The 24,804-nt window shown below is 39.8% G+C and overlaps 1 protein-coding gene across 3 annotated transcripts in view; it reads left to right on the plus strand.

Annotated features, from left to right (window-relative positions):
• Nucleotides 1-19,488, plus strand: part of ATF2 (activating transcription factor 2) — a 186,344-nt gene extending 166,856 nt beyond the window's left edge. For 2 of the 3 annotated variants that reach the window (XM_082260775.1, XM_082260776.1), the window contains exon 13: nt 18,382-19,488. In XM_082260775.1, the coding sequence (XP_082116901.1) occupies nt 18,382-18,611 (230 nt within the window). In that variant the 3' untranslated portion in view covers nt 18,612-19,488. The remainder of the gene's footprint in view (nt 1-18,381) is intronic. The other variant, XM_082260777.1, reaches the window with a different exon arrangement.
• Nucleotides 19,489-24,804: the final 5,316 nt, after the last annotated feature.

The following is a 24,804-nucleotide window of genomic DNA, read 5'->3' on the forward strand; positions in this document are numbered from 1 at the left end:
CTACATTTAGTGCGTACCCTCAATGCTTCTCAGACGGGGCGCCGGGACAACCCCCTATACGTATCACATTGTTACCTGTTACTTGATTGTTATATGCTGCAGTTCTGTATTTCAATGCGACTTGTCCTATCAAGGCATGTACCTAATCTTTCAACCGCATGTTACTGTACCGTATTTCTTTTGCCTTTAATAAAAACCATTTCAAAAGAAAATATTAGCCACCACCCCTATACCCCTGACCTCTGAGTTATGCTAAATGCTAGTCACTTCAATAAGTATATGTAAGGGTTTAAAACCACTTTATGTGATGCAGAGAGAAGAAACAAATCCTCCTACATAAGTTGTACCTGTTTATGTGCAGCACTCTCTCCTCTACAGCAGCCTTTTTCAAGCAGGGTGCCTTGAGGTTTCTTCAGAGGTACCTTGACAAAATGGCTAAAAATTGCCTGAAATTTGTAAACAAATCGAGTGTGGATGAAGGCTGCCTTTTTGGTTCCACTAAGTCACAGGTTTTCATTGTGCACTATTACAACCTTCTAGCTGTCGGCATCCTAACGACCAATGGCATCTTCAGTTGATAAGGAGGATGTCAGTCGCCTTCATAGCATCCTTGTTTGACCCTCCCCTGCCCCTCTTCATCTGCGTTGGGGTCACATTAGCTGAGTGATGGAGAAAAACTGAGGGAGAAGAGAAATATTGGAATACTAGTCATTTGCTTTGGAAGAATAAATCACCTCTAACGTTGGGTGTCCTACTTGGATTTGTGGATGTTGATCTAGTATGTAAAACTATTAGAGCTTTTACATTATAGATAGGGGTGCCTCGAGCCTGTCCGTAATTTTTAAAGGGCGCTCTGAGATTGTCCATAATTTTTAAAGGGTGCTTTGACTGAAAAAAGGTTGAGAAAAACTGCTCTACAGTTTTCGAAAGCACACTTTAAACAGCATCTTTCAGTTTGAAAAGCAGGGGGTGAGGATATGGCATCTCACACTGCAGAGCTCAATGAAGAGAACTCTGAGCCCTGATTGGAGGAAAGGGACACACCCTCCTCCTCCTCACAGTACATGGGGAAAACCCACGGCTGTGGCTGTCAATCACAGGCTGTGTGCTGGAACTTCCCTCCCCTTTCACCAGTTATCACTTGGAGTCAGGAAAAGCTGTCAAAAATGACTCCTACAGATAACAGAGGAACAAGGCGGCAGAGAAAAATCACACTCAGTGCTTTGACTAGAGACAAGCATGCAGTATAGAAGGGTGTGCTTTGTTCATATTTTACATCTGAGGTTTAGAACCACTTTAATACTATCCCTCTTTCTGACCCTAAAGCTTAATCTGCTTATATTTTGCCTTCCTGTTTCCTCCCTACCCCCTCACCAACATCAGCATTTGAAAAAAAATGATTCCATTCCCCGTGTAATGCAGTCAGATCATGACTGGTGAGAGGGGCTTTGTAAAAACATCACAGCACCCTGCCTCAGTATTCCTCTCAAGAGACATGAGTCCTAGTGCAAGCATTGGGTTGGCTTTTGGAAGGAGTTCTGCAAATATCAAAATGCCTTGATGGGTGGATTTTCCTAGGTAGACTGCATGTGCATGAGAACATTCACATGTAATTCTGAGCTTCCATGATTGAAAGGACTGAAATCCAATGAATAAAAGGGAAGGCCCAGGAACAGCTGGATGGGGAGGAAAGAGTTAGCTAATGCTAAATGTTCTCCATATACAAGAAATGAGGTGGGCTCTATTAGACTTGGTGCAGCTTCTAATGCACACTGTGAGCTTCTCACAGTGAAATTAGACTAAGCTATTTCAGTACAGGAGAGGAGCCTGTACATCTTTGAAAAACTGAAGGTAAGGCTGGAGCTCGGCTTTAACATGTTAAATTAGCATTTATCCTCCCCTCTAACCTAATCCTGAAACTTTCCCCTAAACTGTATACCCAAAACTTTTATTTTTAGTTTTGGATGTGTTGGGGAAGAACTAAAACCCTGCAAGCTATTTTTTGCTGTTTTATGAATCGGTGAGAGCAAATCTCTACATGTGAGGTGAATCTCTTTTCAAACAGATGTCCCCATTAGTACGCAATTCGCATTAAAACAGTCACACTTGACAAACAAAGATCTGGGTGGGCAGGCTTTTGGTTGCGTCAGAGCTGCTTTGCAAATCAACATGAATTTAAAATCAGCTTGATGCAGCTAAGGGCCTATGTCAACAAACTTTGGGCTTGTGTTTATGGGCAAATGCACCGATTTATACAGCATTTGGCATCCGGTTTGGATCCTTCTGAGATCCTTGACAGTTATTGACAGACTCTTTTAACCTGCATGTGTCCTCCAAAACTGCATTAACCTGCTTCAAGCTGCTTTTGCATCCTTATTGTGTTGTATGTGAGAAGAAGCAGTTCTGATGTGAAAAACATTCTTAGAAGGAGGTAAGAAGCCTCAATAAAAGGATTAAAAAGCATCTTGAGCTTATCTCAAATGCAAGTTATATGCACCTGACCGCATGCAAGTATTTGCCCATCTACACAAACCCTAATGCAAGTTTCTCATGCATGTGCCCATTTGCACCAGTGTGCAGCACACTGCCCAGCAAACAACAGTTTGCCTTACAGCCATTCAATTTGCAAACTCCTGGTAAAATTGCCAACTGCTTCACTGGCTGATATATTTCAGAAAAATATACAGTGCATCCGGAAGGTATTCACTTTTTCCACATTTTGTTATGTTACAGCCTTATTCCAAAATGGATTAAATTCAATATTTCCCTCAAAATCCTACAAACAATACCCCATAATGACAATGTGAAAGAAATTGGTTTGAAATATTTGCAAATTTTTTTAAAATAAAAAAACCAACAAAAATAACATGTACATAAGTATTCACAGCCTTTGCTCAATACTTTGTTGAAGCACCTTTAGTACCAATTACAGCCTCAAGTCTTTTTGAGTATGTTGCTAAAAGCATGGCGCACCTATTTTTGGGCAGTTTCTCCCATTCGTCTTTGAAGGACCTCTCAAGCTTCATCGGGTTGGATGGGAAGCGTTGGTGCACAGCCATTTTCAGATCTCTCCGGAGATGTTTAATCAGGCCCAATGGAAGTCCGATGGCCATAGCTGGAAAGTGACGTCTGTCCAAATACAATTACATCAGTACTCTTTACCAGATTAATTGACATTTTTTTTTTTACAGCACTGCCAATAGGAGTTTAGAAGAGCTGGACAAATGCCCATCGTGCATGAGGCCTAAAAGTAAAATCTATTTTTATACACAGCATTTTCACAACTGCGACTTAAGGCTTGCTATGAGAACGTTGACTTGGAAAAAGGAGCTTACAACTGCGTTCCTGTACATGAACTGTTAGGCTGGGTGCACATGCACGAATTTGGCTACAATATCTATTACCTGCAATCACCTAGCTAGTAATCGCTAGCGATTGCTACACATGGGCAACAGTGAAGTGTAGCATCTAATAACAATCGCTATTAATAGCTCAATGCTCCAAATTTGGGTGATTGTTTTGCTTCTAGATGTTCTACTCAATGTTGGCATGAAAAGCATCACTAGTGATTAGTGTTGATCACTATAGCAAAAATCATCAGTGTGTGCCCAGCCTTAGATGGGAAGAAGACAAGGAGAGTTCTTTATAGTGTATTATATTAGAAGCATTCTTTATTTTGTAAAACGTTGAGTTGAGAAAGATAAAACAAGGCTTTCTTTACTCTTATCTGTAGAGGTTTCCAGAACTATAAACAAATATGTATACAGCGCTATATAAAATCAAATAAAGTGACAATGTGCATCATATAAATCATTAAACTCGCTTAAAGTACAATATATATTCCTCTTAAGTGCAATATATAATGTCCATAAAGTGCATTCAAAGTAAAGTGCATAAGAGTCCACTAAAATATAAATATAACCGTGGATTAAAATTCAATAAGGTGCTTGATAGATGTTTCATATACAAGTGCAAGTGACACCACCACCGTTTAGCCACCAGATGGCCTCTCACCTCACTGAAGCATTAAACCAGCATTGAATCCTCAATAAGACCAGTATAGGGAATGCCACTTCCTGAATCGATCTCACTGAAGTATTAAACCAGCATTGAATCCTCTAATAAGACCAGTATAGGGAATGCCACTTCCTGAATCGATCTCACTGAAGCATTAAACCAGCATTGAATCCTCTAATACATGGGTCTTCAAACTATGGCCCTCCAGCTGTTGCAGAACTACACGTCCCATAAGGCATTGGAAAACTCTGACATTCACAGACATGACTAGGCATGATGGGAATTGTAGTTCCTGAACAGCTGGAGGGCCGTAGTTTGAAGACCCCCTGCTCTAATAAGACCAGTATAGGGAATGCCACTTCCTGAATCGATCTCTCACCATCCCATGGACATGATATGTGAATAAAGATAATGAGGCATCTAAGTGTACACTGCTATTATCCTTTAATTGATTCACATTCAAAGTAGAATTGCACTCCCAAGAATCGGCACAATGGGCTTGTGCGGACCGTACACACCAAAAACAGTAGCTGCCGGGAGCCATGCTGGTGGGTTGCTGCTCGTCTGTCCAGGTCTCCTCCCCCTAGAACTAAGCTGGGTCTCTGCAACCTCTTGAATGCTTGTGGAGAATATATGTCTCCAGGCAGAACTTTACAGCTCATGGTTTTGGTTGCACAATGCCCAGGGAGGTCCAGAATCTTGTATTTCTCAGAGTTATGGTGGCAGTTATAAACGTGTGTGTACAATTCTCCATAGGGGTAAAGTAGTGGCTTACAGTTGTGGTGAAGTAGTAGTCCGTTGTAGTAGACCCATTTGTTCCTATGGGTAGAGCCCTACTCTTCAGGACTACTGGAGGCCTCCATGTGTATCTCCTCCTATAAGAATAAATAGGGCCATGGCCCTCATTTGTAGAAAAAAGAAAACCTGCACAGAGACACTAAAGCTAGGCTTTGGTCAGAGAGGCTACACAGTAAAGCTTGCAGAATCAAGGATGAAGATAAGTATTTCTTCAGGTGGTCTACACTCATGGGGGTAGGGACATGCCTTGAAGGACAACTTTTACCAAAGGTACAGTTTTCCTTTAATCCAAACCAATTTTTTTTTTACATTTTGGATAGAGTGAAAGTGTTGAAACCAGGGTTTTATTGTCTCTCTTTCCCCACTGGGGAGATTTACATATTTGTCCTAGTGACCATTATCAATTACAAACGTAAATAAGGTTTAAAAGCTTTGTCCTCAACAGCAACATACGATTTCTGAAAACATGCTGTTATTTCTCTCAAGACGAAAGTTATTCGCAATGGAGAAATGTGAGAAACTGCTGGACAAAGAGTTCTGGATTTAATAAATCCTCTGCTAAGAGAATTATCGCAGTGCTCAAATAAACAATTACGTAAGCTGTAGATAGAAACCCAAAAGAGGACACAATTTAAAAAACAGTATATGGCAGAAAAAATACAAGTCATTCTTTACTCAGTTGTTCTCTGTAATGGAAAGACAAATCTATGTATAATGAACATTTTTTTTTTGTGTGTATACACAATGAGAAATATAGTGTTTCAACCAACACTACATGACTGCTGCACAATGTCCATTTAGGACAGAAGTTTAACCACTTGCCTACTGGGCACTTAAACCCCTCTCCTGTCCAGGCCAATTTTCAGCTTTCAGCGCTGTCGCACTTTGAAGGACAATTGCGCGGTCATGCAACACTGTACCCAAATTAAATTTTTATCATTTTTTTCAAACAAATAGAGCTTTCTTTTATTGGCATTTAATCACTACTAGGGTTTTTATTTTTTGCTGTACAAACAAAAAAAGACAGAAAATTGTGAAAAAAAAAACAGTTTTTATAGTTTGTTATAAAATTTTGCAAACCGGTAATTTTTCTCCTTCATCGATGTGCGCTGATGAGGCGGCACTGATGGGCCCTGATAGGCTGCGCTGTTGGGCACTGATAGGCTGCAATGTTGGGCGCTGATAAGGTGGCACTGATAAGGTGGCACTGATGCGTGGCACTGATGGGCGGCACTGAAGGGCACTGGTAGGTAGTGCTGAAGGGCACTGATAGGCAGCACTCATGGGCACTAATAGGTGGCACTGATGGGCAATGATAGGCACTGGTAGGTGACACTTATGATGGGGAACTGATTGGCACTGATAGGTGGCACTGGTGAGCACTGGTAGGTGGCACTGGTAGGTGGCGCTGGTGGACACTGATTGGTGGCACTAGTGGGCACTGGGTGATGGCACTGGTGGACACTGGTATGTGGCGCTGGTAGGTGGCACTGGTGAGCACTAATGTGTGACACTTGTCGGGCACTCTTAGGTGGCACTGGTGGGCACAATTTGCCCTCTCCTCTTTGGGACCGATGTCCCTCTGACAGCAGCCGGCGATTGTTTTTTTTTCTCCTCACACAGACAATGTGAGGAGAAAAAAGCAGCTGATCGCCGCTGCTGTTTACTTCACATGATCAGCTGTCATTGGCTAACAGCTGATCCCGTGGTAAGGGGGTGGGATTGCCCCCTTACTCCGATCTGTGATCAGGCGAGTCTCATGGACTCGCTGATCACAGAGCGATCCGGGCGTGCTCCGCAGGGAGCGCGCAGGCCGCTTATGCACGGGAGGATGTCAATGTACGCCCTCTCTGCAATTTAGGTCCACACTGTAGCCATCTTTCGGCTATAGCGTGGGCACCAGCAGGTTAAAAGAGGACTTGACCTGTTTATCAATTAGAAAAATCTATTAAAGATAAGCATTACAAGTTTTTGGGTTATATACACAAAGAGAAATCTAGTATTCCAGCCAACACTACATGACCACTGTACAATATCCATTTTATATCAATGTCCCATTGTTTATTAGAATCAGGTCTTTGTTGCTGTCTGTGTCCCCCACAAGGTAGATTCACCCTCTCTATTTGTTCTGATGACCATTGTAACAAAAAGTGAGGGAAATTCCAAAATGTTAAAGTTGTCATCTGAGCGGAATGAAGAAATCTTCTGATGTCTAAGAAAGGATTTCCCTTCACTTTGAATTCCTCTCACTTTCTGTGATGCCCCAGGAAAAGGAGTTAAGGGAACCTTTCCTATTAGAACATGTACAGCAAGAAAATAAAATCTGACAGGAGTTTAAACCATCTCTTACTCTATCCTAAACTAAAACAAAAGCTGTGGCGGGGGGGCCTGCACACAGGGGGTGGACGTTACTCAGCACTTTGGAGGGAGGCCCTTCCTACTTACCCTTAGGTGATTGTGTATTGGTTGTTATGGCAGCATTCACCTCATGTGCTTTCCAGATGGCCTCCTAAAACTTTTGTACCATAATGGATGGTGGTTATACCTGACATTCAGCACTCGGGTCTTAATATGCTTTCCGCATCCATGCGTGGGAGATACCTGCCTCTTGTTGCCCTCATGTCTTTAATTGATCAGCAGGATCTGCCTTTACCCTATGAAGTCACACCCAGCTCAGAGAGAGTCTATTGGAAGACTATTAGGTCTGCTGTGCTAGGATAGGCTTTCATGGGAAAGTTGGAGATATAATTAATCTAGGATTGAGGGCAAGTAACAATTTAGTCCAGATAAGTCAGACACTAATGGAGGTAGAATGAGGGAAAATAGGGGGGGAGACTGTGGCAGGTGACAAGGTGACTCCCATGTTACAGACAAACATTGGCAATTACAGTACTATTTGTACTACAGAAAAGATGGTGAATAAATTGCAAACTGCGACAATGGATTAAAGTGTTTGTTCACCATAGCCAGACGTCTGCCAAGCAAAAACAGGAGAGTTGGAAGCTTTGGTGCATAAAAAACACCATGATATATTGGTATTGCTAACTTTTGGTTTTATTAATGAGGAGATACAGATAAAAAGAGCTGCAAGGGCCGAGACAGTGGTTATGATAGGTGGTTTTAACTACCCTAGTTTGATGGCATTGCACAAACAGCGAAAGGGCAAATTTAAAAAACTTATTACAACACAATTTTATAGAATAATTTATAAAAGCCTTAGCTAGAAATAATGCTCTTCTAGACCTGCTATCATGTAAAAACAAGATGAGTTTATCAAGAACATTCATATAAAACATGGGTGTCCAACCTTTTGGCTTCTCTGGGCCACATTGAGTGTAGAGAAATTTTCTCGGGCCGCATATAAAATATATACTATAGTTAGGTATATAAGTAAGAAAACCGGCGCTGCCGCCCCCCCCCCCCCCCCCCAGCACTAATTTAACACAACTAGTGGATGATCCCCTTTGAGGCAGCCTCTGCCTACAGTTAGTTGGAAGCCGCCGTGGCCGTGCCCCCGACCCAACTTCCTTCCTCCCCAGCAAATAATAAATAAAAATTGTCAGGGGGCAGTGGGCCACATTGCCTGCGGTTCCGGGCCGTAGGTTGGACATGACTGAAAAGATAAACTGGCCAGCAGTTTTGTGGGGAAGGATCAATAGGGGAAAAAAAAGAAGTGACAGGAAGAACTTAAAAAAAACAAAGACTGCTTTGTCAATGCTAGTGCCAGACTGTATTTTATGTCATTTTCAATTTTGCATTTAAAACTACTTTAATAGTAAAAAATAAGAAAAATAAAAGGTTGAGCGTGTAGGACCCTTACAAAAGAAGAATTGATGAATAGGGGACAAAAATAAGGCACATTTAATAATTACCTTCTTCAGCTCTGTGTTTGAAAAGGAAAATGGTGGAGCTCAAGTCCACATTGGGGTTAGTATAGCCACAACCTCAAAGGAACCACAAGGGGTCAAAATTGATACGGTCCAAAAACATTTTGACAAAATAAATCACCTGGACCAGATGGCATGCACCCACGTGTCTTCAAAGAGTTGGACTCTGTTATTTCAAAGCCATTGTTTCAAATGTTTTGAGATTTTTTTTTAATGACTAACTTGGCACCAGTGGATTGGCGTAAGGCCAATCTGATGTCTATAGGTAAAAAAGGATCAAAATATTTACCAAGTAACAATAGCCCTGTAAGCATTAGACCCGGTCCACACTAGCGCGACTTGTCAGCCTGACTCCCTACAGCGCTCCCTCCCTACAGGACCCGTTCTAATAGGAGCGACACAAGTCGCTCCGACTTAGAAAAAGGGTCCTGTACTACTTCGGGGCGACCTCGGAGCGACTTGCATAGACTTCCATTATGTGAAGTCCATGCAAGTCGCTCCGAAGTCGTTGTGCATGGGAATGCACAAGTCGCCCCCGAAGTAGAACAGAGTCGTGTCGCCCCAGTGTGAACCGACTCTTACTTATATAGTCGGAAAGATACTTGAGAGTTTGATAAAGGACCACATAGAAGAGTTTTTGCTAGAAAACCGTGTTCTAAGTGAGCATGTTTTCATGAAAGACCAAAGTTGAAATGATTTATGAAGGAGCGAAGTTGTCAAGCAAATTTACTTTCTATGGAGAAGTAAGCAAAACGTAGACAAAGGAGTGACCGTGGCTATAAAACACTTGAACTTTGCAAAAGCGTTAGACGGAATTCCCCACAGATGACCAATGCGTAAGGTAATCTGTAAGCTTAGTTTTAAAAGTCTGTTTGTAAATGGATAGAAAACTGGCTTAGACCGTATTCAGAGAGAAGTGATTAATGATTCATACTCTGAAAGGTTACTAGTGGTGTTTCCATGTTTAATTTTGGGGCTCTTATTTTTTAACCTGTTTAAAAATGATATAAAGTTTGGTTTTAAAAGTACCATTTCAGTGTTTGCAGATGACACTAAGCTACACTATATTACCAAAAGTATTGGGATGCCTGCCTTTACACGTAGATGAATTTTAATGGTATCTTAGTCGGTAGGGTACACTCTTTGCAGCTATAACAGCTTCAACTCTTCTGGGAAGGCTGCCCACAAGGTTTAGGGATGTGTCTATGGAAATGTTTCACCATTCTTCCAGAATCGTATTTATGAGGTCAGGCATCGATGTTGGATGAGAAGGCCTGGCTCGCAGTCTGTGCTCTAATTCATCCCAAAGGTGTTCTGCTGGGTTGAGGTCAGGACTCTGTTCAGGCCAGTTCCTCCACCCCAAACTCGCTCATCCATGTCTTTCTAGACTTTGCTTTGTGCACTGGTGTGCAGTCATGTTGAAAGGGAAGGACCATCCCCAAACTGTTCCCACAAATTTAGGAGCATGATATAGTCCAAAATGTATTGGTATGCTGACGCCTTAAGGCAGGGGTGTCCAAACTATGGCCCTCCAGCTGTTCAGGAACTACAATTCCCATCATGCTTAGTTATGTCTGTGAATGCCAGAGATTTACAATGCCTCATGGGATGAGGGATTCCGCAACAGCTGGAGGGCCGTAGTTTGGACACACCTGCCTTAAGGATTCCCTTCACTGGAACTAAGGGGCCAAACCCAACCCCTGAAAAACAACCCCACACCATAATCCCCCCTCCACCAAATGATTTGGACCAGTGCACAAAGCAAGGTCCATAAAGACATGGATGAGCGAGTTTGGGGTGGAAAAACTTGACTAAACCTTGTGGACAGCCTTCCCAGAAGAGATGATGAAGCTGTTATAGCTGCAAAGGGTGGGCCAACTCAATATTGAACCCTACAGACTAAGACTGGGAGGCCATTAACCACTTAAGCCCCGGAAGATTTTACCCCCTTCCTGACCAGGCCTTATTTTGCGATTCGGCACTGCGTGAGTTTAACGGACAATTGCGCGGTCGTGCGACGCTGTACCTAAACAAAATTGATGTCCCTTTTTTTCCCCACAAACAGAGCTTTCTTTTTGTGGTATTTGATCACCCGTGCGAAAGTTTTACTTTTTGCGCTATAAACAAAAAAAGAGCGTACATTTTGTAAAAATAACAATATTTTTCACATTTTTTTATATGAAATTCCCCAAAAAAATTTAAAAATCTAAATTTTTCAACATTTTAGGCCAATTTGTTTTCTGCTACATATGTTTGGTAACAAAAATTGCAATAAGCATATTTTGATTGGTTTGCGCAAAAGTTATTGCGTTTACTAACTAAGGGAAAGATTTCTGTCATTTTTGTTGTTTTTTTTTTTTAACGAGTTATGTTTCACCATTCTTCTGCGATTTTTGTTTTTGCGGGGCTGCGACATTGCGGGGGACAGATCGGACCCTTGACTGACATTTTTGACAGTTTTGGGGGTACCAGTGACATTACTACAGTAATCAGTGCTATACATATGCACTGTTACTGTAAAAATGACACTGGCAGGGAAGGGGTTAACTTTATTGGTGATGCAGTGGTTAAGTGTGTCCCTAGGGGCCGTGCTTCTAACTGTAAAGGGATGTGGCTAGTGGTGTAACAACAGAGACATACGATCCTACATAGCAGGACCGTATGATCTCTGTTCTTACACAGGGGAGAATGACAGGCAGCTTTGTTTACATCAGTCGCCTGCCTTTCTCCCTCTGCACTGGACGATCGCGAGTGACCGGCGGACATCGGGTCTGCCGGGTCACACGCGCGGGGATGTGCTGGAGCGAACGGGGGCGGGAGCGTGCCTCTGGTGGCGCGCGCTCGCCCCCTAGAGCCTCACAGGCTAGCGACGTAGTATTACGTCGCTTTGCCTGTAAGGGGCTGACTGCCGCAGTAAATATACTGTGGGCGGTCGGCAAGTGGTTAAAGTTCATGTTCATGTACATGTAAAGGCAGGCGTCCCAATACTTTTGGTACTATAGTGGATGTGGTGAAATAAAGTCTTTACAAGATGTCTCCAACTTACAAGCCAACCTCAGTGCACTCTTTGATTGGGTATCTAGGTGTCAGAAAAGGTTTAATGTTGATAAATGTAAAGTTATGCACTTGGGGGATAAAAAAACATGCATGAGTCATACATTCTAGGGTGAGTACGGGTGGGACTGTCAGTGACTGAGAAGGATCTGGATGTTCTGGTAGATCACAAACATAATAGAATGCAATGCCAAACTGCAATTTCCATAGCTAGCAAATTATATTTTTTATTAATCATGTCCTTCTCCAAAGCATTGGTAGGACCTCCTCTGGAATATGCAGTTTAATTTTGGGCACCAGTTCACAAAAAGGATGTTGGGCGAAGTGGAGAGAATGCAGAGAATGGCAACTAAACTAATAGGAAGCATGATGAACCTCGGCTTTGAAGAAAGGTTAGCTGAACTGATTCTCTTATTCTCCCTTGAGAAGAGGCATTTAACCCCTTAAGTGCCACCAGGGTAAGGCTTACGTCAGTGGCAGCAATGACCTGCAAACTGACTCCTGGCTCCTATAGCACCTTATAGCTATTTATATTTATTATAGGTACTTGTATAGTGCCGTCAATTTATGCAGCGTGAATGTACAATACAGGTCCCTCTCAAAAAATTAACATATTGTGATAAAGTTCATTATTTTCTGTAATGTACTGATAAACATTAGACTTTCATATATTTTAGATTCATTACACACAACTAAAGTAGTGCAAGCCTTTTATTGTTTTAATATTGATGATTGTGGCATACAGCTCATGAAAAACCAAAATTCCTATCTCAAAAAAATTAGCATATTTCATCCGACCAATTAAAAAAAAGTGTTTGTAATACAAAAAAAGTCAACCTTCAAATAATTATGTTCAGTTATGCACTCAATACTTGGTCGGGATTCCTTTTGCAGAAATGACTGCTTCAATGCGGCGTGGCATGGAGGCAATCAGCCTGTGGCACTGCTGAGGCGTTATGGAGGCCTTGAGCTCATCCAGAGTGTTGGGTCTTGCATCTCTCAACTTTCTCTTCACAACATCCCACAGATTCTCTATGGGGTTCAGGTCAGGAGAGTTGGCAGGCCAATTGAGCGCAGTAATACCATGGTCAGTAAACCATTTACCAGTGGTTTTGGCACTGTGAGCAGGTGCCAGGTCGTGCTGAAAAATGAAATCTTCATCTCCATAAAGCTTTTCAGTAGATGGAAGCATGACGTGCTCCAAAATCTCCTGATAGCTAGCTGCATTGACCCTGCCCTTGATAAAACACAGTGGACCAACACCAGCAGCTGACATGGCACCCCAGACCATTACTGACTGTGGGTACTTGACACTGGACTTCAGGCATTTTGGCATTTCCCTCTCCCCAGTCTTCCTCCAGACTCTGGCATCTTGATTTCCGAATGACATGCAAAATTTGCTTTCATCCGAAAAAAGTACTTTGGACCACTGAGCAACAGTCCAGTGCTGCTTCTCTGTAGCCCAGGTCAGGCGCTTCTGCCGCTGTTTCTGGTTCAAAAGTGGCTTGACCTGGGGAATGCGGCACCTGTAGCCCATTTCCTGCACACGCCTGTACACGGTGGCTCTAGATGTTTCTACTCCAGACTCAGTCCACTGCTTCCGCAGGTCCCCCAAGATCTGGAATCGGTCCTTCTCCACAATCTTCCTCAGGGTCCGGTCACCTCTTCTCGTTGTGCAGCGTTTTCTGCCACACTTTTTCCTTCCCACAGACTTCCCACTGAGGTGCCTTGATACAGCACTCTGGGAACAGCCTATTCATTCAGAAATTTCTTTCTGTGTCTTACCCTCTTGCTTGAGGGTGTCAATGATGGCCTTCTGGACAGCAGTCAGGTCGGCAGTCTTACCCATGATTGCGGTTTTGAGTAATGAACCAGGCTGGGAGTTTTTAAAAGCCTCAGGAATCTTTTGCAGGTGTTTAGAGTTAATTAGTTGATTCAGATGATTAGGTTAATAGCTCGTTTAGAGAACCTTTTCATGATATGCTAATTTTTTGAGATAGGAATTTTGGTTTTTCATGAGCTGTATGCCAAAATCATCAATATTAAAACAATAAAAGGCTTGCACTACTTCAGTTGTGTGTAATGAATATAAAATATATGAAAGTCTAATGTTTATCAGTACATTACAGAAAATAATGAACTTTATCACAATATGCAAATTTTTTGAGAGGGACCTGTATATATTGTACAGTCACATCTGTCCCTGCCCTCAAGGAACTTACAATCGAAGGTCCCGAAGGCTATGTTCATACCTGAGCATTTTTCAGCTCGTAAAATGCTCCTCTCTAAAGTCTCAAAATGCCCAACAGGCAAAATCTTATTCATTTCAATGGCTCCTGTTCACATATGAGCGTTTTGTCGAGTGAAGCAAAACGCATAAAGCTCAAAAAAGTACATGAGCTTCTTTTTTGGCAGATTACAAGCGTTTTTGATAGATGTCAATGCCTGCCTCCAAAAAAGCCCATAAAAACGCCTGAAAAAAAGCCCAAAAAATGCCCATGAATGGAGCCTAACTCACAATCATACTCTAGGACCAATTTAGACAGGAGCCAATATACCTACCAGCGTGTCTTTGGTACTATTCACTTTAAGGTCATGGCACAGGTCAAGGGGGCACTCTGCTTTCTGAACAAAAGAGGTATACATTTCATATATAAAAAGGTTTTTGTTTAAAAAGGAAAAAAAACTGGATACATTCCTAAATGCACAGAATGTACCTGGCTGTTAACAATCATAAGCAAGAACAACAGGGAATCTCTGATTTACCTAGGGCACAGATGTCAAACACAAGGCCCGTGGGCGGAATCCAGCCCACCAGGCCATTTCATGTTGCCCTCGCACCCAGGGCTTTCTTTTAGCTGGAATGTGGTGGAACTCCTTTCTGCCACCTCCGACTCTTGCAGATCCCTGCCTGCTCTGCATGCACTCACAGCAGGGCACAGTAGTGCCGACAAATGATCTCCCTTCAAGTAAGAGAGAGACGCGGAGCCACATACACTGCCGGAAGGTACTAGAGCCAGGCAGATGAGATGTATGGAAGCTTTTTGGGGGGTGGGGGCACTCTGTACTCTGCACACTCCTGAACTCTACACACCTTGTACTTCTCATCTCTGCACTCTGTACATAGTGCACCCATAAACCCTGTACTCTGTATGTCATACACTCCTCAACCCTGCAGTCTGTACATAGGGCACCCCTGAACTCTGCAATCTGTATGTAGCACACTTATGAACTCTACACTTTGTACACTGCATACCTTTAAGTATCTCCAAGTAGATGCATAGTCTTACAGATACAACCGGCCCTTTGAGGACAACACTAATGCTAATGCGGCCCACAATGTAATTGAGTTTGACACCCCTGACCTAGGGGATTAGGAAGGATTTTTTTTTCCTGTTGGAGCAAATTGGACCATGCTTTACAGGAGTTTTTTTTTTTTTTTTTCCTTCGTCTGGATCAACTGAGTATAGTGTTCTGCATATTGAGGGTTTCAAATTATTTAATTATATCATTTTATCATTATTTTTTTTCTGTTGATTGGATTTTCCTTGTCTTTTTTCAGCCTTTCATGCATGAAAAAAGAAACAAGCATCCTGTTTTCTCATATTCTTCTAATGGTATGCAGAAGAGCTACGCCTTCATATGTACATCAGTTGTTTTTAGGCAAAATACAGTTCAGCAGAGAGCAGACAGATTTCTCCGCAGCAGTCATTCTCATTGACAAATCTTCAATGATGTTAAAGAGTCCCTTTTCCAGACCATTCATTTCACCAACAAAAAATCCTATAATATTTTGTGCATTTAATGTATTTTGTCCATGTTATTTATCTGTAAAATCCTCCCATGCATAGACATATAAAGGCCCTGAGACTGCTGCTGGGCACCACCATCTTGGATGTGATGTCGGCAGCTCCAGCAGGTTTAGAACTGTCACTCAGGAGACGCTCTTTAGTATTCTCCCTTCCCCCAGCAGCTACATAAAAGGTTTCATAGAGAGGGGTAGAGGACCTTGGGCAGTGAAGAGAGCAATTAGACACTCCCAGGAGAGGAGAGGAGAGGGCTACAACAAGCAAGGAGGGAGGAAAATGTGATAGGGAAGTAGAAGTAATAACAGAAGTGAATATTTTATTCTTTTGGAAAAGAAACAAATTGCAACTAAGCATTTAAAAGTGTTGATTTTTTCTGTGTTGTATCCTATTAACAGAACTCTTAGGCGCTATTGTCTGGTCTGTATGTCATTCACTAGTATACAGTAGATTCTGTTACAGAAATGGTCTTCTCCAGGCACTTTGGTATTTTGTATTATCACCAGCTGTGGTCTTCATGCTTCTACCTCCCTTTCAGTGAGTTCTATGCCGTATAATTTATTTTTTTATTGGTTTACCAAATTATTGTTCTGTATGCGTGTTTCATATTAAATGACTATTTAGCTAGTTACAAAAAAGCTTAAAGTGGAACTTTAGTCAGAAAATGAAGTCATGCTAGATCACTTCAGGCTGGCCTGTTTTGTAGGTATAGCTATGCAAAACATTAAAAATAAGTGCCTTTACTGTTTAAAATCCAGTAATACACCATCTCATCCTGCTCTGCACATGCTCAGTTGCTCTCCATTTTTAGGCACTACTGAGTTTGAAGAAGTGATCTGCTGACAGCCTTAAAGCAGAATTAAACCCTCATATCCTTTACAGCCAAGATAGCTGCTTCTGTTTGATCTGCAACTGCCATGGTGCTGCACATGTGATCAGTTATCACACCAGCCATTTGTTTGTTTAACAGTTTGGTTGAGGACACAAGCAAATGTGACATTTAGCAATCTCAGCATTCCAGGAATGTAACTGTTTTTTAAAACTGTTAAGTCGATGGGTTTAGTTCCGCTTTATGATTTACTGCTCTTCAGGGCTTCAGCAAAATGGCAGCCTCCGATAAGAAGAAACAGGAGGAATACTGGAGGCAATTGTACAGCACACACTCATTTTGGTAGCATCATTTTTAATGTTAAGAAAAAATGTGTAGTGCTAAAAGTAAATGAACATCAATGAAATGTAAATACTGTGACAGTCCCGGTTCACACATATACGATGAGGGAACCACTGCAGGTTCCCGCATCACATTCAACTTGCAGGGAGTTCACACTGCCATATGCAAATGGCTGGGGGTGTCAATACAATGTCAATGACACCCCTAGATCAGTTCGCATATTGTAGTGTGAACTGTCAGTTCGGACAGGTGTGAACACTCATGCGATCCGACTCTGGTCCGGGCCCAAAAAGGGTCCCGTGCGAGTTGTGTCTGAATGCGATGCAAATTCAGCCATACAATCTGTATGGCTGAATTTGCATCGCACAGACATTGCATGTGATTTGCAGAGCACCTTTCAGGGGGGAGGGGGGAACGGGTACCTGTATTTGACAGGTAACCTTCCCCACTTCCGAGATATGGCACTGTGGTGCTGTCCCTCGGAAGTTTGGCCCCCTTCGCCTTCCCCCGGCGCCGAGCCAATCCGAATGCGCAGCACACATGCGCATTAGTTCCCGCCCGTGTAGCTTCACTGCCGAGTTCCCCCACTGGCAGTGACGGCGGCAGCACCCGACAGCTGATGGAAACATCGGCTGCGGTGCCGACATCGCTGGACTCCAGGACAGGTAAGTATCCTAATATTAAAAGTCAGCAGCTACAGTATGTGTAGTGACTTTAAATTTTTTGAGGGGGGGGGGGGGTGAGCCTGGAACACCGCTTTAAGCTGAAAGGTAAACTGGGCTTTAAGATTTTTTTTGTTAAATTTTTTTAGGTGTCTTCCATCTTATACATTTTAGTAAAATTGACAGCTGTTTTACTTTGTGCAGTAGTCACTGTAGCTACAAGAGCTGGGTATAAATCACAAAAATCCTATGTTTACCTCATGTTTTAGTGTTTCCTTTTCTGTGAGTGACAGAAATAATTAAATCAAATGAATTAGCATCAGCATTAACTTTGTTTTACCACAGCCCTAAAGTAATATGGTGTCCTTAGATAAGATAATGAATGATTCTGATTGGGGATATAAGATAGGCAATCATGATTTTTTTTTTTTTTTTTACAATAAATACAGCAGCAAGTAGAATTAAAATAATTAGGTTTATACTATGTGTGCATTATACATTGCTTAATGTATATCCAAACACAAACAAAAATGCTAAATATTGCAGCTTACGATGTGGCTGCATTCCCCTTCTTTTCTTTATGGCATTTTGTTTTGGGTCTTTTTCTGTTTTTTTTTTCTTTGTCCCTTTTTATTCCTGTGAATAAAATATATCTGTCCTATGTTGTGCTCACTTACGCCCCTGTATTTATGGGAAATAACCTTGTTTTTGCTTTCAGTTCATCTCACAGGACATGACAAGGATACAGCATTTCTTGCAAGATCAAAAGACATTTTTGTACTTGCTGAAAATGCTTTTAGCCTGAAAATGTAAAACTAGTTCAGCTACCACATCTAAGGACTGGTAAGCTGCAGTATATGACATTTTTGTTTTTGAGTTTAGATTTTGCTTTATATTATCCCTTTCAATAAACAGCTTTTCATTTTTTATATGCCTTCTTCCTTGGATCAGGCTGATTTAATTTTGTTTGTCCTTTTCTGAACTAGATGCTGAAAAAGATGAGAGCTCCGAAGACATTTCAATGCCCTGCAGCCCACAGACCGAAGCAATTCAACATAGTTCAGTCAGCACGTCCAATGGTGTGAGTTCCACCTCAGTGGCAGAAGCAATAGCAACATCTGTTCTTACGCAGATGGCAGACCAGAGCACCGAACCAGCTGCTTCACATGTCGCCGTGGCACCACCTCCTAATCCTCCTCAGTCTTCAGGAAGTTGATTGCAAACCTAGCAATTGCACCAACTCTTTGTAGCCATTGGTGATCATAAGAGAAGAAAAGTGCATTATAGAAAATGGTTCCCCAACACTCAGGCCTACGAGCCAGCAATGGGGCTGATTAAAACCTCCATAGAAGAAGGTTTTAACCGGCTCTTTTTACTGTCTCTTTTTAAATGCACTTGTCAACTGGTGAAGGTGCCCATGTGCACCTTTCCTACTAGTTCTAATTTGATAAGCAGCTTGTAATTTTCTCTCTCTGCTTATTTGGTACATGCACATGAGAGCTCCTCAGCTGTGTGGGGTGACTGGTATTCTCGTGCCTGCTGTACCTTTTAAGAAGGGCTGGGGTACCCTCCAGGCAAGCCTGTTCTTAATGTGGTCAGTCCTATAGAAGTCCTGGTGTTTGTACTCTTAATGGTGGGACCACACTTTTTTTGCAGAGGCACTTTGTAAGTGGTTTGTGGCTTCCTGGTATATTTTCACAATTTTGCATCTGAGACCTCTGCTTTCATTTAAAGCAGGTTTTAATTAGGTCATTTTTCTGGCTGGCAGGTTCCTTTGCTAGGGAACCTAATTTTTATTGCACTTGCAGTGAACTGCCCCTCCCAAGTGCATCTCCCATGCTAGTTATATGCTAAAACTTACCATTTGTTCTCTATAGATGAGAGATTTATGGAAGGCAAGGCTTAAAGGTATAAAATCCTATCATTTTTACACAATAGAACAAGATTTTCTTTTTTTTTTTTCATGTTACCATACAATTTAACTGTCCCTGTCTCATCAAAAATCATTTTTTAAAATGGGGCTAAAATTGTTCATTTATACTCTTTGAAAAAGTATCGGGATCATCTTTTGAGATCTAGTGCAGGCGTTATGGTAATACTAATTGTATGTGATATTTATACCAAAGTTCTGCATAGTCCCTTTTAATCTTTTTAAATCAATGTTTTTTTGCACTAGGCCTGTTAAAAAAAAAAAAAAAAAGGTAATTGCTTTCTTTTATTGTTTTGCACAAAAATAAGAATAATGGTAAATGTATGTTTTTTGTAATGTTTTTTAATTGCACATGGTTTGTTACTTATTGACAGTTACAAACTTCTCAATCGGGACAGTCACTGCTTTATTTTATATTTCTTTGGAAATGAAAGTTGCTTGGCTCTTTAACTTTAAAAAGTTCTAGTCTAAGTGCAATTCTTTAGTTTTATTGCCTTTTTTTTTTTACTTTATTTTGGAGGACGCATTGAAAATCGTGAATATAATTCATACCATGGAGTGCTAGTTTATTAGTAACCAGTAGAATAGTTTATGGAAATTCACATCTTTATGTGCTTCACTGGCTCCCCCAATGTATGTTTACTATGAGTGTAACTGCCAGAAAAAGAACCTGAAAAAACAATAGTACATTAGACAACTTGGAACATATTTTCCTCACTGTGTTTGCAAGCTGACTAGTACTTAATTCTTGTGTACACACTATCATCTTTCTGTAGCAACGTTTTGATACATTTCTTGTGGATCGGTATCTTGGAAATGTGCATTTTTATTTTTCATTTTTTTGTTGTTGTGAGTGTGCCAGTTAGTAGTGCAAGGGGGTGTGGGTATCAGAGGAGAGAATGAAGCCCTTAGATTAAGCCAGCAAACTATGCTTGAATGTTCTGAGATGCCTTCGATGTGATGCTGGCTTACAACTGCAATTTCAAATAAGTTTAATAACAAACATTCCATAATGTAGCTTGTGCTGGGGAAAATGACGATTGAAAGTTTCACATTCTCATGATAAATGTTGCCTGCAGGATACTGAGTCCTCTCTGAAGGGTTGCCAACTGTCTTTTTTTTTTTCCTAATCGGGACAGCCTTGTTTTCTTTATAGCAGACTTAAGTAAATTTACCCAACCTTTATTTTATTATTCATCTAATGTGATATAATGAATAGGTAAAGGAACACAAAATTGTTTATCATGTAATTGTGTCCATTTTCTATTCCTTAAGTGCCTGATCAAGTTCTCTTAAGGCCCAATTCCGGTCTCCCTCCTGTTCTTCCCATGGAAGTCCCCCTCTTCCAATTGTGTTTTTATTCTTTTTTTTATGTACTTACCTTTTGATGTCTTCAGCCTAAACATTTGATGTATAGGTTCCTCTCAACATATTTTCAAATGTGGACACTCCTCAATAAATAAATACACAGCTCTCTGCACCATTGTATGAGTGTAGGGTGCCGTGGTGTCCCCCCTCTCAAGGGGGGTCCATGAAATTCTGCACCCACAGGATATCCTCAGTCTTCCAGGTTGACTGAGGAAATCTAGAGACAAAAATTAATTACTGTGGGAAACTGTGCTGCAGAGTATGTCATTATTTTATTTTTAATAATGCTTTTTAATTTTGTTTCTTTCTTTTAACTGCTTTAACTTTTTTGGGTTTTGGCCAGAATTGACTTTAAGATTTCTCGGTAGAGACCACATGACTAGTGCACCCCAACACTGGTCGTATGATCAGGCACTGGAAAACAGAATTAGAATTATTACCTAAATAGTAAATACATTCTATGACTTTCTTTTTACAATGTCAGTGAATGGATGTTATAATAAAGGTTCTAATTTTATATTTTAGATTTGCTTTAAATCATGTTATCTATTTACTAAGTTCTGCTTAACTTGCAGTCCCAAAATAACAAAAAAAAAAGTGTACTCTGGGGGAATTATGTACAGGCTGATATTTAAATTACTCTTACAGGCTGATAACCCAACAAACCTCAACATTTTATTTTTATGTAGGAATGTTGGCAATCCTACCTCTCAATGTGCCATTATCGATCTTAATTCACAATGCAATATCTCACAAGAATCACTAGAAGTGTGTTTAAGTGACTTCAGATCACTTTGAAAAATTCTCTTGTATATAATCAAAACTTTTGCAGCCTACCTGCAACAGTGATCACTTCTTTCTTACGTTCCTCAAAATGGTAAATGTCATGTACCCTGTCTGAATTAAATATTTTAATCTAGATGAAGTAATTTATATAATGTTTTAGATGGAGTTCTAAATGCAAACTAGACTTAAATCAAATTGCATATGTCATATTTTAGGATCGCTGCAAGTCAGCATGAATTAATCACTGGATGAAACTGTAGTAATCCAAGCTGAGGACAATGCACTACCTTTTTTTATTGTTATTAATTTTTTTTTTTAATTTTTAAGCTGAAAGGCATACCGTACATTCTTCTTGGTCTAATGCCAATTAACTTCAGCTGCATAAAATGTGAATTCTGCAGAAAAGCTTTATCTTTTATTTGTTGTTGGAATAATAGTTCATTTGTGAATTACTGGTTGTGAAAGAGAAAATTCTCATGTTATTTATACATCTTTTTTCTTTGTATTATAAATTTATCCAGCTGTAAATTAAACTTTGCGCAAGTATGGAGAGAAAATGTGCTTGGTGAATGGTGTTAGTTCTAATATTAGAAAAAAAAAATGTGCATCTGTGTTCGACAAGTAAATAAGTAAATGATTTTGTTCTTAATCCATTTCACTTGTCACCACGTCTGTAAGTAGCTATTTCTAATGTTTGGATTCAGCATTTCACAAACTGTACTGCTTCATTTTAGTACAGTTTGCATGAATAAATTATGTATAAAGTATAATAAAACATTATTCAAATTGTTTTTATTTTTATTAATCTTTATTATTCTGTTACTGTATTTCCATTGTTTACAAGACGTCTTTATGATCTGTCTAGGAGGCAAGCACATATGTACATTGAAATAAACATTTTAAAAATTAATGGAAGATTGTTGTAGTTGTGTAAGTTATTTTGTTAACATTCATACAGGAAATTTTAGCTATTTTTCCAATACATTTATACTGCAACAGACACGTGCTTATGTATACCGTAGAAGAGTTTCTGAATCAGTTCCTACACAGAAAAGAGATTATTACAAAAAAAAAAAAAAATATATTAATTTGTGTTTATTTTTGTCAAGTAACTGGAACATTTATGAATTAAGTCTTTTGTTTTTTGTTTTTTTGTTTTTGCGAAATACAATAGCATTTATATAATTAAATGTTTTATGTATTTAAATCACAAACCGAAAACGTATTGTCATTTTGCTTGATCAGGGTCTGCATACAGAAATATCACAATATGTTTCGTTTTCTATGAAATATTCACAGGATTTTATGGACCCCCAAATCCAAAATGCAAACAGGGAACATGAGTTAAGAAAATTGGATATTCAGAATCCTATAGAAATTAATTATAATAATAATTATAATTACATAATATATGGCTTATAATGGATTCTAATAATTATTATTATTATTATTATTATTATTATTATTATTATTATTATTATGTAGTTTGACGGTGTTGTAAAATTAGTAGAATAATCTGCACTGTTAGCAGGCCCTGAGGACCAGGGTAGGCCAGCTGCAATAGGAAAGGATGAACCAGTGGTCCAGTACAAAGGTAATCCTGTGGGAGTTACAAATGGTGAGACGAGATTACGTTGCTTTTACAGCACTGTAGGATTATAGAAATTAGGTGGGGATATAGACTGGAAAAAAAAAAAGAAGGACAAATACATTGAAGCTAATTTACTAATTTACTAAAGGAGCTGAGACTCTTTGAAATAAATATTCATACAGTTTATTGAGCAGTTATCCAATCATGTGAAAAACAAATTCCTATTACTCTTTTCAAATGCGCGATTATGTGCAGGAATTTGCTTTTCACATAACCGAATAACTGAAATTAATATTTGTTGTGTGAAGATTATCAACCTTATTAGCAAACCAGCCCACGTGTGTTATTGAGGGATGTATACGTAAAAAGAAAAGGCTGATTATTTCTCTGGCTTGTTTTAAAATGTCAATTTAGCCTAGAAAGTGACAGCCTATACAATATCGAAGGTGGCAGTTCTAAATATATAAGCATTATTTACAATAAGTTGAAATAAAATGTGCTTATCCAGCTGTTACTGAACTATAGGAAGGTCATGCCTAATTTATTATTTAGTACTGGGAAGTAGAATGTTTAAATAAATTACTGGGAAGTAGAATGTTTTTATTACTGGGAATGTAATTATTACTGGGAAGTAAAATGTTTAAATAAATTACTGGGAAGTAGAATGTTTTTATTACTGGGAATGTCATTATTACTGGGAAGTAGAATGTTTTTATTACTGGGAATGTCATTATTACTGGGAAGTAGAATGTTTAAATAAATTGTGTAAGTACAGTGTTTCAGTGCAATTTAAATATCACATTTAAGCTCTTAAGAAAGTTGTCTCTCTGCCTTTTGTGTTGCTATGATTGCACCCTCCTGATTAGGCTGATCAGACCATCTTTTCATATTCTTTTTGAGGTTATTAAAAAATCAACCCATATGAGATCTTTTTTTAACGAAACTGTAAAATAATGTTTCAATACTTTGATGGGTTTATTTGCATTTTTAAGTGTGTGGTTTATCAAAGAGTTTTTGTATTATTTAGTTTGATTAATTTGAAATCGAATCAACAGTCTATCAAATAAGATATCTGGTAGCACTGATTTAAATAAAATATTTTATTTAGATATATTTTAAAACCTTTTCTAGTCTAAAAGGAAATATCCCACATCTGTTCAATCACTTAGATTAAATTGAAAAAAAAATGTAATGATGATAATGTGTTTGCCTGTATATGCTGCAACAGAAGAAGAAGCTCACTTACAAAATATACAAAAACCTTCATAGTTAAATAAACATAAAGAACAAAATAGGTCAATCCTAATCTAGTTAAAAATGCCTCTATCGAGTGGCTGTTTAATTTGTGTGGCACTCAGACAACTGCAGGGAGCAGGGTTGGTAGGACATGTTTGAAAACCTTGTTTAATCGCCATTGTTTTCTTTTACCTAAACCAGCATCGGAGCTATTGTACCGGGGCCCTTCCTCTCTTTATACAGTTTATACTTGACTGAGACCAGCGTGTATGCTTGTGCCCCTTAGTGCTAAGGACAGCACATTCACCCTCCTAAGCCCATGGTCAGCCTTTTTCTTCTTTGCAGCATATTATACTACATATATACTAGAGGTTCATATTGGTGCTGAAACTTGTAGTTCTGTAACTAAATAGCCATGGGTTACTTTCCTATCCTATATACTTTCTGGCATATTCCTATTTCATTATTTGAATAATTATTAACAGATTTTACTTATAA

This window comes from Pelophylax lessonae (genome assembly GCF_965119305.1).
Source record: "Pelophylax lessonae genome assembly, chromosome: 6".
In the NCBI taxonomy this organism is placed as follows: domain Eukaryota; kingdom Metazoa; phylum Chordata; class Amphibia; order Anura; family Ranidae; genus Pelophylax; species Pelophylax lessonae.